General features: G+C 38.8%; 1 protein-coding gene across 10 annotated transcripts in view; it reads right to left on the reverse strand.

Moving 5' to 3' along the window:
* CNTN3 (contactin 3) overlaps positions 1–14,896 on the reverse strand; it is a 321,453-nt gene that overhangs the window by 81,599 nt on the left and 224,958 nt on the right. For all 10 annotated transcript variants that reach the window (XM_079933639.1, XM_079933635.1, XM_079933640.1 and 7 more), the window contains 3 exons: positions 14,558–14,694; positions 13,298–13,427; positions 10,644–10,794 (listed from right to left, as the gene is read on the reverse strand). In XM_079933639.1, coding sequence (XP_079789765.1) covers positions 10,644–10,794; positions 13,298–13,427; positions 14,558–14,694 — 418 coding nt within the window. The remainder of the gene's footprint in view (positions 1–10,643; positions 10,795–13,297; positions 13,428–14,557; positions 14,695–14,896) is intronic.

A 14,896-nucleotide genomic window follows, 5' to 3' on the forward strand; every position in this document is an offset into this window, starting at 1 on the left:
GGTTATGAATTCATGTACCCGGTTCTAACACAGAACTGGCTGGAAGCAGATTCCAATGCCTAGCATTAGAATTCACTAACCTGCTTTCCCCTACCAAAATCATAAAACTGACAAAATATTTTTAAAGGGGCCCTAACTTTTATAATCCATAAAAATCAAATTTAAAATATGGATTTAAGAACCACATCGTCATCTGCAAAATTTAGTTGATATAATTTTACAAACCATTTCACAGCTGCAAATTCTTTAATAACATTTGCGTAGAATTTATTCATGGTTAAATAATGTAAAACTAATCTGGTTGTTGTAAAAAAGAAAGGTCTTTACTCACCTTTCTTTTAACCCAGTCTTGTTACTCTTAACGTATCTGAGAAACACGATGAAAAAAAAAAATTAAAAACTGTAGATTTGGGGATTCGTAGCTGCAAACTATTATATATAGAATGCATAAAGAACAAGGTGCTACTGTATAGCACAGGGAACTATATTCAATATCCTGGGATAAATCATAATGGAAAAGAATATGAAAAAGATTGCATATTTTTTCTATAACAATCACTTTGCTGTACAGTAGAAATTATTACATCGTAAATCAACTACACTTCAATAAAATAAATTAAAAAAAACTGTATCGGGCTTCCCTGGTGGCACAGTGGTTGAGAGTCCGCCTGCCGATGCAGGGGACACGGGTTCGTGCCCTGGTCAGGGAAGATCCCACATGCCACGGAGCGGCTGGCCCCGTGAGCCATGGCCGCTGAGCCTGCGCGTCCGGAGCCTGTGCTCCGCAACAGGAGAGGCCACAACAGTGAGAGGCCCGCGTACCGCAAAAAAAAAAAAAAAGAAACTGTATCAACAGTAGCAGGTCCCTTTTTTGAGAGCCTATGTAGAAGCCACCAGAGTAGATGCTTCACATACTTTATTATTTTTATCATTGCAACTTGAGTCTCCTGAGAAAAAGAAGGAATGAATGTGAGAGAAATGCGGCAGGGCAGAGTTGGAAGTAATTTGTCCTTTCTCTGCCTGTGAGGGGAGATCAGGGTTTTTTTAGCCAACCTCTTGCTCAGAGTTGGCTATGCCACCAAGCAAATGCCACCTAACAGACCAACTGACCCTCCAAAGTAAGAATTTCTGGCCCTGTTGCACAAAGTAAGGAAACCAAGGCTCGGGGGTTAAGTAACCTGCCTAATATCACACAGGTGGTATGATTTGACCCATGTCTTTTCGACTTCGACGCTCTGCTCTTACCAAGTACTAAAATTAAATCAAGCAGCAAATAAAACTTACACTTAACTTCATCTGACACGGTGAATAGTGTGCAGAGTGATTAGTATACTGCATGTCAATCACGCATAAATAATGCATGTAAGTAATGATGCAAATATGCAGAAAATTAAGCTGCCTGCGTATAAGAGGAGAAGACCTGTAGGTCTCTGTTGGTGGCTGGAGAATGGGGAATGGAGGAGAGAAAGTGATTATGATCCCTTCCCATGAGTCCCATTTCAAACCCTTCCCATGAGTTGCATTCCAAACCCAAAGTCTTGGGTTGCATTAACTCCTCTCTTGATTATCTTCACTCTCAAATACTAGCTTAATCTTCTCATAGGGTGTGGGAGTTATGGGGCAAATGCACCGTTTCCTCTTCTCTTTCCAGCTGGAAGCATGAGAGAAATGGAAATATGGGTTGGGAAACAGAGAGACAGAAGGAGACTGTTCTCTATTCTCTGAGACTCTTGCATATTTACCCAGGCATCTCAATCTCGCCTTCAAAAAAAATTATCTTCCTTCGATGTTCACCTCCTCTGAAGGAGAGAGATGGTTCTCGATCTGGGAAGGAACTCAGCTTAGGCTTTCTTATTTACCTGATCACATGTGAACTTTACCTTGGACCCAATCGCAATACATAACCGGTTTCACCTCCTGTCTATGCAATCATTTTGTTCAAATGGTGTTTTCCCTACTTTTTTGCTTTCCTTGGTTTCACAGATCCTTCAAAATAGAGCTACATCACTTCCTTCGAGACACCTCTCTGTATGGAACTGCCTGTCCACTGCCCCAAGGTGCTGGCTGAGACAGCATCTCTTCTCTGTGCTTCTTACTGGCTTATAGACACCCCATGAGACACAGGGTGGCAATGTCCTGTTTCCTCGGGCCAACCTTGGTTTCTACGTGTTGTCTTGGCGGGAATTACTAACAGGGTCCCCTTTCTCTTTCAAAATGTCCCAGATTGTAGAATAAATTATATACGGTCACTTTAATTACACAGTCTCTCCCAGAATAACTGATGGGTAAATTTTCCACATCCTAAAAGAATGTGTGGGCTCCTTGAGGGCTGTATTCCCAGTGCTGGGCACTGTCCCCAGTGCTGAATAAAGATAAGACAAACTGGTGGACAGCCTGAGTACCTTCCCTGCAGACAGGAAGCAAGGACATCAACCTCGATACAACTAACATCCAGGTTCTGACAGGAGGCAACGTCACATGTGTTAAATAAAATTCTCTTTGGTCTTGTAAATTTACCAGTGAGAGATCAATCTGGAGTTAAGGGTACAGAAGTAGAGGACTGGCTGAGATCTTGGCTATGTACCCAAGGGTAGATGAACTGATACTCTCTGGGCTTCATTACCTCTCTGATGGTTGTGAGGGGACAGCTGTTGAGATGGGGAGACAAAGGGTGATGGGGAAGATAACACAGATGGCTGTCTGGTGAAAGGAGCAATGGCAGGCAGAGAGAGAGCAGTATTCTGAACAGCAGGAAGAAAAATCCACTCCACTGTGATAAGAGACAGAGAAGCCAAGAAATGTGAGGAAATGCGGAGGGAATGGAGATAGAAACGACCTGGCAAATGAGCTCTTTTTCATCATCTAAGAGCTCAAGCCAAGGGAAATACTATCTAACAGATTCGCTGGATAGTAACAGAGTCCCCAGACACATCTTTACAAAGCAAGACTGTGGCGACTAGTAGTAGCGATGGCAGAAATGCCAAGTGGTTCTCGCTCTGATGGAATTATCCTGTTTACCGGCAAAAGTTTAGATTCTACTTCGAAGTAACGTCATCCAACTACTCAGTGTTTCACAAAAGGGCCAAAATGACCAGTTGGGGGCGTTTCTTGAGCTTTGAAACTCCTATACGAAGCCACTCATGAAATCAGGATGAGATGACTGTAAAATCGCTTGCAAAATTTTGCTTAAAAAATTAAGGTATAATTTATAGAGAAAATAATCCACCTTTTTTGCTGTACAGTTCTGTGAATTTTAACAAATGAATGTAGACACGTAACCACTGTCATAATCAAGATCTAAAACAATTCCCGCACCCCCCAAAATTCTCCCATGCCCCAAAATAGTCAATCTCTCCACCCACTCCCAGCCCCTGACAAGCAGTGATCACTGTTTTTTGTCTGTAAAGCGTGCCTTTTTCCGGTCTGTCGTATAAACGGAATCGTACAGCATACCAAGCTCACTGTCTTTTAAAGTCAGCTTCTAACTACATGCAAAAAATACATTAAAATTGGTTAATACATTTTAAAAAACACTGTCTGGATTATGGCTATTAATATTTGGGGAAAATCTTTCTTTCTTTAAAAAGCATTTAGATTTCTATAGTATTAAATGCTGCCTAGAACCTTTGAAACAATTTTAATGTGTTTAATTAGAAATAATGGGCCATTTTTTTACTCTCTTCTGAATTGAGGCCATTGTAATAAAATATTTACTATTATAAGCAATAGCATTCAAGTGAAAGCCCCGTTTTTAAAGATAATTGGCTAATGTGTTTTAAGTACCACTAAGTGAAACAGAAAAGCTAAACATTCTTTAAAACATGCCAGCTGTGGCTACTTCTTCTTGCATCCCAAGCCTAGTCACAGCCTCCAGGGTCTTTTAGAATTTTCCTTGGCTTAAAGGAGACAAAACTTCCTGTTTTATTTCAAGTCTTTTGAAAACATGTGGATTTAAGTGAATGAATCCAACAGCACTAAAATGTAGAAATTTAGTGAAAAACCATTGGATGATCAAAGGGTAGAGCATTTCTGTTTATAAAAGAAAACCTCCTTTCTGAAGGGTGAAAAGCAGAATAGTTTTTCTCAGTACTGGATGATGCAAATATCAAACCAAAAGAAGGAAAAAAAACTCTACTCAGAATTAATATTAGTAATTTAAAAGTTTAGAATATCTGCATTCCAGGTGACCTAACTGGACCCTGACTTAATATATCAATTGCTTTATACATCGTGACTGTTAGTCATTTAAATGATATTGTAAAAACAGGCATCCTCGAATTACATTTAAATTTCCATAAGCTTCAGAATTAAGATACAGACCCTCCTTTAATTTAATGATTTACTGTCTAATGATATGTACCTTCCTAGAAACTTTTATCCACTGTCATGGTTTCAGCTACCATCTGTATACACGTAACACCTAAATTTCTATCTGCAGCTCAGGCCGCTCTCCTTAGTTCCAGATTTAGAGAGTCAACCTTTAAAAGCATGCAGATATGGCCAGTTGGTTTGTCAACAAGCATTTCAAACTGAAACAATTTCAAATTGAATTTATCATATTTGCCCTCACCTCTGCTCCTTCTGTATGTTCCCTGTCTCACTAAATAGGTCTACCACGATCCTGATGCCTGAATTGGAAATTTAGGATTCAGCCTTGACTAGCATCTTCTCTCCAAATCTTTAATGGAGTCCTCTGTCCTGCTGATTTAACTTTTTCACAACCCCTCAATACTTCTCTCCATTCTCGTTGCCATTTCTTTATTTTAGGCTCTAATCCTCTCCTGTTCAAACTGCTCAATTGCTGCTAACTGGGAATCTTGCCTCAAGTTCCAACTGCTCCGATTCATGCTCTCTGCTGCCACTGTAGTGACTCTTTTTAAACATAAACTTGATCTTTCTCCAGGACACATATCTGGAGAAAACTATAATTCGAAAAGATACATGCATCCCAATGTTCACTGCATCACTATTCACAATAGGCAAGACATGGAAGCAACCTAAATGTCCGTCGACAGATGAATTCATAAAGAAGATGTGATACATATATATATATATACACACACACACACACACACACACACACACACACTTACATACATACAATGGAATACTACCCGGCCATAAAAAAGAGTGAAATAATGCCATTTGCAGCAACATGGATGGACCTAGAGATTATCATACTAAGCAAAGTAAGTTGAAAGAAAAAGACAAATACCATATGATATCACTTATATGTGGAATCTAAAATATGACACAAATGAACTTATCTACGAAACAGAAGCTGACTCGCAGACATAGAGAACAGACTTGTGGTTGCCAAGGGGAAGAGTGGGTAGGGTAGGGAAGGATTGGGAGTTTGGGATTAGCAAATGCAAACTATTATGTATAGAAAGGATAAACAAGGTCCTACTGTATAGCACAGGGAACTATACTCAGTATCCTGTGATGAATCATAATGGAAAAGAATATGAAAAAGAAAGTATACATATGTATAACTGAATCACTTTGCTGTACAGCATAAATTAACACATTGTAAATCAACTATATTTCAATAAAATAAATTTTTAAAAAATAAATTTGATCTTTTAACTGCTACCTTATTATGTTGCTTTCACAGGAAATAAAGCCCAAACTCTATTTCATTTGGCTTCCTGTGTCATTCACAATAAGATCCTCGCTTACCTCCATGGCCTCGCTCCCTCTGCAGCCCTCCCGCCTAAGTGACTTTTCACTCGAGTTGCACTGAACATCAAATGCCTATTCTTGTCCTTGCCTCTGTGCCTTTGCACAGGCTGTTCCTCCTACCTTGAGCACTCTTCTCCAGTGAATCCTAGTCATCGTTCAAGCCTTGGTATAGACACTACATCCTCCAGAAAGCCTGCTCTGCACCCTAAATTGGAGATGGGGCCTCCTCAGATAATCACCGAACATTCTGTATTTTGTCAATTGAGTTTTATTATAAAGGTCCTGTGTTACCTGCCTGATACCCTGAAAATCTACAAATAATGGGATTAACTTCTCTGGTGAAAATTAAATACCTAGTGCCTAGCACACAGTAGGTATTCAAAATATTTTCAAATGAATGAATGAGCACTTAATTTTAAGAGCTCAGGAATCACTATGTGCATTATAAGCCCTTGTTATCTATGCACAGAAGCTTTACTAAGACCTCTGTTGGGAAGTAATCCCTTTATTACCTTAGCTTGAAATGCTCTCTCTACTTGAAAGCACTAACTGATTTCTTCAAAACCTTTCTGTAATTCAGGCGTCTCGCTCACTTAGATCTACATCACTATGGCTGATGCAAGATTCAAAACTGTAACTGTGCTCATATAAAAACTTTCAAACTAGATAGATTATAATTATTCAAACATATTGTGTGGTTTACATAGTAGACATATTTATCAATTTATATAATTTTTAAAAGACATATTTAATCCTTGAATTTTTGTTCTGATTCAGGCTTTGAATGATACTATATATCTATATAAATACATAGATATCTATGTTTATATCATACTATATATATATATATGTATGTATATATAGGCTTAATCAAAAGTGCATTTGTCAACAGCCCATATGCTAGGCTAGAGAAAGCTTTCCTATTTATCGTGTCTTATTCACTGACAAACCCATGTTGATCCACCAAAAAAACCCCAAATAAACAAAACAAAAACCGAAACACAAGAAAAAAAACTAAGTAAAAATTTTATAGATTTAAAATCTTGCCATAAATATCCCATCAAAAATTTTTGCCTTCTCTTATATTTTCAAATGCATCAATGAATTCATTTGTCCCCAAGATGAGATTTGAGTCTGCATGTTTTATGCTGGAACAGCCCATGACTGAACAACCACAATAAATCTATCATTTAAAGTGCTTCCCCAGTTTGGCTTAAGCCTGCAGACCGAGAGGGATGGACATGGCGCTTTTGTTGCCAAGTGATGGCTGAGACCCACTCTGATTTCACATGAACTTGGAGTAGATTCAACTCTGCAACTTGTTCCATAATTGCTTCTAGCAGCTTTTCCCCTAAGCATCAAGGCCCTGGCATATCAGTGCTTTTGCTGTCCAAAGAGATAAAAGCAAAATCCAAACCACCAGACCTAGTGCCATGTACTGAATATTAGGGTTTCCCCAAAATTTATATGTTAAATCCTAATATCCAATGTGATGGTATCTGAAGGCAGGGCCTTTAGGAGGTGATTAGACCATGACGGTAGAGCCTTCATGAATGGGATTACTGTCCTTATAGACGAGACCTCAGAGAGCTCTCTGGCTCCCTTTCCGCTTTGCTGAGGATATAAGGAGAAGGCAGCTGTCCTTACCAGAATTCAACCACGCTGGCACCCCGATTCTGGCTTCCATCCTTCAGAACCGTGAGAAGTAAATTTCCACTGTTCAAGCCAGCCAGTTTATGGTATTATGTTATAAAAGCTCGAACTAAGATACCTAGGAAAGACTGCAGCACTAAGGAGCCTTCTCCTAAACATGTTTCCTCTTTTAACCTTATTTTTATACCTGACAGTTTCCTTATTCACTGGGGAGATGTTAGAAATACTTAATACAAAGTACAGGGTCAGTAAGCTTGAAAGGGTCAGAGAAATAACTTTTATGAACATAAGACATGGTTGGAGTAACCACCACTTTCCCCCCTTTCTTCTTAAAACATAATCCCAATTTCTCATTGGGCACACTCCCACCCAGGAAAGAAATCTGTATTTCTCAGCCTCTTCTGCAGCTAAGTTTGGCCAGGGAACTAATTTCTGACCAGTAAGGCATAAGGAAAATTATTGGATGGGGCTTCTGGGAAGATTCTTAAAAGGGAGTAAATGTATCTTGATTTCTACCTTCCTCCTTCCTGTCATTGGGGGATGACACTGGGATGACATTGGGAAGGATGCCTTGGGAGGCTGATGTCCCAGCAGCCGTCCTGGCTCCTGATGTGAGGATGGTAGAGCAGCAAGATGAAAGGGGCGTGCATCTCTGATGACTGTGGATTCCAGGTAGTCTTAACTGCCTACCTTCTAAGAGACCAGCCAGCCAATGAACTGCCCAACTAACCAACCAACAAATTCTATCTCTTTCAGCCACTGTTACTTCCCACTTTTTATCTGTAACATAACCTCGTTTTCCTGATCAGCGGATCTACAGATATCAGACATCATGGTAAATGCTTACTTTATAGCAACTGTATAAGGTGGCAATTATTCTTTCTGTTTTATAGATGAGGAAATTAATGTTCAGAGGCGTTACATAACTGACCTATTGATACCACGGTAGCAAGTGGCCAAGTCAAAATACCAGGTGAGATTCCAGAATTTAAACTTTTTCCCTGCATTGTCCCATCACTCTCTAAAGTGGGAGTAAATCTCTCCTGTGTGCCTTTAGCTAAATTTCTTAATCTTTTATCCCCTTTTAAAATTAAAATTAAGATTAAAAACCTCTAGGCACTACTGTGAGGACAAGTGGGTTTATTATTTTGCAAAGCATTTAAGTCCTTGGAACATAATCACTATTTAATTTATGCATACAATTAAAACTCTAAAATGTTTTTGACAACAAAAAGTCACCAGTTATACACGAACACTTAACTTCCATCAGAGCCAAAATTAACTAGTTTGTGCCTATAATTGTTTAAACTGGCTTCAACAACTAAACTCCAAATCACTAATTAATTTCCTGTTCCAGAAATCTATTCTGTGCCGCCTAGCACTTAGTTGGATTGTGTTTTGTAACCACTCAGCTGACAACTTGGCCTTGTCCTCCTGCTGTGGCTGCCTTTTAACGGAGGTGTCTCCCATAAAATATCTGAGGGAGAGCAGATTGTGTTGTCGTAACCAACTCACAAAACAATCTTTGGGACTGTAATCTAAAAGCAGCGCCACCTGCTTGTCTGTCTACAATAAGACTTTGCAATTTTGGAAAAGTAAATCTACGTTTCTTAGTCTAAGAAATTGTTTGCTTGTTTTTCCCCATCTCCAAAGAGAATAATTTGGACCCCATGACTTCAAAGGATGAGACCACCTCTCAGATTCGGGGCTCCCTATACACAATGTGGCATTGAAAAAGCTTGATGGTTATGCCCTAGCTATGGGACTCATCCTGGCTATGTGACTTTAGGCAAATTACATAATTTCTCTAAGCTTTCGTTTTCTCATTAGTAAAAATGGAGATGATAATAAGATCTAACAGCACAGAGTTGCAGAGATATTGAAAGGAGATAATACGTGTAGAGTTCTGTATTAGTTTCCTTTTTCTCCAATTACAAGTTACTGTAAACTTGTTTAGTGGCCTAAAACAACACAAATGTATTATCTTAAAGTTTGGGAGGTCAGAAGTCCAGTATGGGTCTCAATGGGCTAAAATCAAGGTGCTGTCACGGTTGTGTTACTTTGGAAGGTCCTAGAATCATTTTCTGCTCCTTCAGGTTGCTGGGAGAATTCAGTTCATTGAGGTTATGGGACTGAGATCTCTGTTTCCTTGCTGTCAGCTGAGGATTTTCCCATTTTATAGAGGAGTCTGAAATTCCTTTGTTCATCGGCCCCCTTCTACCATCTTCAAAGCCAGCAATCCCAATCAGGGTCCCCCTCATGCTGGAAATCTCTCCTGCTCTTCTCTCATTACCATACATTTCTTTCAAACACTTTCTCTGTCTTCTTCCCCTTTCAAGTGCCCAGGTGAATACTTAAGGCAACCCAGATAATCCAATATAATCTCCCCATTTTAAGGGCAAACGGTTAGCAACCTTAATTCCATCTTTAACTTTCATTATCTTTTGCCATGTAATGTGATAATGTAAATCATATGTCTTCAGGATAAGGACATGGACGTGTTTGGGGCCAGTATTCTGCTTACCAGAAGCTTTCAGCATGAGGCTCCAGCAGGTAGTAAGTACTCAATAAACAATAATGATAGCCAATACTTATGTTTACTCTATGCCAGGTGACCTAAGTGCTATATGCATATTTATGTCTTTCATCCACATAGCAACCCTCATAACGTGAAGTATGTGCTAATATCATCATAACCATTAACAAATGAAACACACAAAGCGTAAGTCACTTCGTGTAGCTGGTAGAAGAAAACAGATTTGAACCCCAGCAGTCTGGGTCCAGAAGCTGTGCTTTTAAGTAGGCCCCATTCTGCCTCTCCATTTTAAATATTATTACAGTAAACAGGAAATCAAGAAAGCTTCTGCTTAAACAAATACCTGTAAAGCTAAATTACTTCAATATAGGGCAACGGCAAGATTGGTATTCATCTGGCATATGCTGCCGTCATATATTCTCTTTGCCCTGTGATGCTGGGCCACCAGGAGCTGAGAGGGGGCCTGGGTCCAGGGCTCCCATTCCTTTGTCATCCCAGTTTGAGTCTTACCAGGCAAATGGGGAGGAAACTCCTTTCTAGAATATTCTATGTTGGAAGAGGTGAGATAAATCTCTGTTTCTAGATTTCAAAACCTGGTGAGTATCATCTTGAGAGTATTACAAACAAAAATACTGCTATTGCAGTTCTTGGAACACCTCACATTTTATTGAAATGCTACTGCATTTCGCTTCATACTGAACACCTACTTTGGCATCATGATGGAAAGTGAGAAGCACATAAATCACCACCTTTCTGGACAACAGAATACCTTTCAGTCTCCTGTACAGGCACATCTCCTTTCTTCCAGGAAGAGAGCGCCCTGGGGGAAGCTCTGGGTTTACAGTCCAAGCTGACCTCACTGCCCACCTGCACCTGAATCAACTTTTTCATCGGAGTCTTTGAAAAATCTGGAGCAGAAGCTAAAAAGGATGAAAGAAGAAAGAATGACAATTCGATGTCTGATTTCATTTCTTTAAATTCCCGTAAATTTCAAAGGTTGACTTTATGATTTTTTGAAGTTTCTTGACACATAAGATATTGGTACTTGATTTATTTGATTGGGTAGCACCTATAGGATGCTTTCAATGCTTAAAAAGTAAGTCCTACCATTGTGTTTTCTGGCAAGTTCCAATTCCTGAGACAATTACTTTATATGAGAATTTTTAAAGTTTACTATGAAGTTTTAAAATAGCTCAATCATGAGCTTATTAAAACTAAAAGCATTTAATAGAATGTTCTTGAAAGTTAGTTCCATGAGGACAACAGTAGGGTTGGTCTCTCTTGTGACTTCAAGGACACAGATGTGGCACAGCGCCTGGCACTCATTAGATGCTCAGTAATGTTTTTAGAATGAAGGCTGAGTACTGAATTCTTATTCTCTTGTATAAACAGTAACAAGATCTATTACAAAATTTTCACGTGGTTAGCTTTAACTTCCAAGTTGGAGAAATATATTATAACATGCATTATTATATTAAGTTACAATATTCCATTAAATACTATAATATGTAGAAAACATTATGCTGGCTAATAATGGATGGAATGCTGATCCTGAAACAATACCTGAACATTCAAGAGACATAAAAATGTATCATTTGAATTAAGTATGTTAACTCAGAAAATCATCCTTCCTTTTGCCGCAAATGCAGAAAAAAGTTAAGAACCGAGTGCATTTCCCCAAATATCTAATCCCCTGTCTTATGTCATATCCCAGTTAATATAACTTATTTTTTATAAGTGGAAATCATAGAAGGAATTATACTATATATATATATATATATATATATATATATGACTGCAGATAAAGAAGACATGTTATCCAAAGGTTGCTGGCCTTAAAATTAGGATCCTGAGAGAGTAACTTTCACTAACACAAATGAAAAATACTTTTATATTTCAATAAAATCTTTTTTTTAAGCATAGATCATATATTTTCCCATATGAAAACCCCATGCAACACTGGGTAGGGACCCATCCATTTGAAAGATGAATAAACTATGGCTCATAAGGTTAATTTAACATAAGAGCACAGCCATGCTTCGACTTAAGATATGGGCAAATCCCACTTTCTTTCCGTCATGACACCCTACTTCTCTGTCATGGATAACACCAGCCAGATTTCGAGTTGATGATCTACCCCTCCCAAGCTTCAGTCTTCCTGGTGCATATAATTTGTTTCTTAACTTCCAGGCACCAAGAAAGACCTGTTTTCCTCAAACCAGTGTTTTTCAATGAGACACTTCACATTTCGGGCTAGACAGGACTTTGTTGTGAGAGGCTATCTTGGGCATCGTAGGATATTTAGAAGCTTCTCTGGCAGCTGCCCACCAGATGCCAGTAGCACACGCTAGCTCCCTTCTTCCCCACCTTCCCCTTACACTGTGACAGCCAAAAAGGTCTCCAGAATTTCCCACTATCCCCTAGGGACAAAATCATCCCCAGTTGGGAAATACGGAGTTAGATCAGGGCCTTTCAACCTTCTGGCCATTTGGGTTGGACCAACCATGGGTACGTGACTCAAATCAGGTACATGGGGCCAATGACATGTAGGACTGTGACTTCCATCTGAACAATTAAGAAAGCCATCCTTCTGCCACTAGATTGACTGTGGTAATGAAAACAACATGCTGGGTAACATCATATGGGGCCAGAGAGTGGTGATGATGTTTGAGCCCTGGGTCAAGTCCAGCTGAAATCCAAATTCTCCATTTTAATAACACTGAGCAATAAACTTCCTCCCCTTCTCCTCCTCTTTCTCTCCCTCCCTCTCCCCTTCCCCCCACCCCCTCTTTCTTTCTTATTTATACATACTATGTTATGCTCTGACAATTTTGGTTGGACTTTAAGTCATTTGCATCTTAAACTGTTTTTCTGGACAACTGCCCTAAACATGATATAACATCTCCTTTCTTCTCCTATACCTAAAGTACAAGAAAAAAATAATTCATAATTTCAAGTACTTGAGCCTTGGTCAATTAAAGCTTTGGTCTGCCGAATGCTTGATGTTTTCAGCAGAGTTATTAAAGACAAAGACAACTCCTTTTGGATCAAAAAACTACTGATTTGAATTTTGATATTTACTTTTATGGACCAGCAACAGAGAACACCAGAGTCACTTATTCTCTTAAAAGGTACTACTTAGTTGGTACTGCTGGAGTTGGATAATAAGGATGTCTTAGGTCAACACTCTCTCCCTGTTGCTTCTCTTCTTCAATCTTTGGGCCTTAATTCTGGTCATAATTGCTGCTTTCCCTTAGAAATCATTAAAATGTGTGCCTTGATTAGAAACCCTGCATGATTCTGCTGTGATACTGAAAATGCTATTAGATGTAGAAATCTAATATGAAAAGTAAATATTTCTGCTTCTGGCAAGTATGGAGGATTTAAGAAAAAAAAAAAATAAGACAAGAAAATTAGTCTTACCCACAACCTTGAGCTCAGCACTGGAATAGACGAGACCATGTTTGTTCTCTGCTATGCACTGGAACATGCCAGAATCGGTCACATTTAGGTTGGCTATTGTAAGGGCACCATTTTCTATCTGTGTTCTCCCCTAGATGATAATAAAAATGTCTTGTATATACCATTTTAGGAGAAAAAAGATAACCACTGAATCTTATATCAATCATACACAAACCTCCTTAATTTTTCTCATGGGATTAGGCAAACTGACCTGAAGTTTAAACGTTTCCCTTATTTGAAACAGTGAGAATGACTTAACATAACAGCTAGACATTGGAAATACTAATAAACGTCCCTCAATCAAAAAGTATATCAGTAAAATAAATAACAAAGCACAATGTAAAATATTGCAACTATTTCATTTTTCCCCGTGGATAAAGTTGCAGACTTTAAGAAATCTACCATGCTTCCCACCCCATCAACTGGAAAGGTTCTCACCAGTTTTTAAAATCATGCAAATTGAAGATATTATACATTATGTATTAAAAAGGGTTCTGGGAAACACATTTATTAAAGGTTCGCAGGTATTATGAATGGTTATGTGTAGAAATTTGAAGGAACATAACTTAGTACACAGTTTTTAAAAAGAGCAAAAATTACCTGGCTTGAGAAGAGAAGTGATTGAGAAAATAAGTACTCGTGTAACAAGGTAATAAAGTAATCGATACATTTATTCTCCAGAGGCCATGCAAGTTATCAAATACGAAAAAGGAAATTACATTCTACATTTTATTAACGTAAAGCCTTCTCTAATTTCAAAATGAAAAAAAATAGTGCAGTGGACCCTTGAACAACAAGGTTGGAACTAGGGGGGTCCACTCATTTGCAGATACTTTTTCAACAGTAAATACTACAGGACTACACGGTCCCTGGTTGGCTGCATCTGTGGCAGAGGAATTGAGGACACAGAGGACAGGCTATAAATTATACGAGGATTAACGCCTGCATTGTTCATGGGTTGACTGCATATCATTTTATGTACTAAATTCATAAAATCACCTTTTCCCAATGAAATTCAATATTGAAAATATTTCCTCCTTGGCACACTGAGTACTTGACTTTATCCTTTTTACCTCTGTACCACTTCTTAGATGAACGTGGTATGAACTGTTCAGATGAATGTATGCAAACTCACCAGTTGACTCTGGCACTGGTCACTAGGGAAGGCATTTATTTACACAAAGTGCGGACAGGGTGGATTAAGCAGGCATGTTACCTTACCTCGAGCACAAGGGCTTCTCCATTTTTCAACCATCGGTAGGAGGGTTTGGGCTTACCACTCGCTCGACATTCCCAGTAAAGACTGTCCTCCACAGCTATTTCCACATCTTTTATGAGTTGAACCCAATGAGGCTTTGCTGCAATGAAAAAGGAAAGAAATTCAAACCATTCCACTATAAAAAACAAATACTTTATCCACATAAATGGATATGACTATGGGCAATAACAGATTAACGTAAGCATAGTGGCTAAAATGATATTTAATTCCCTATTTACTAAGTGGGTATATGAAACATTTCTATATTTGAGGATGGATGTTACAATCTGCCTTTCCCTAAG

Source organism: Stenella coeruleoalba, assembly GCF_951394435.1.
Source record: "Stenella coeruleoalba genome assembly, chromosome: 10".
Classification (NCBI taxonomy): Eukaryota; Metazoa; Chordata; class Mammalia; order Artiodactyla; family Delphinidae; genus Stenella; species Stenella coeruleoalba.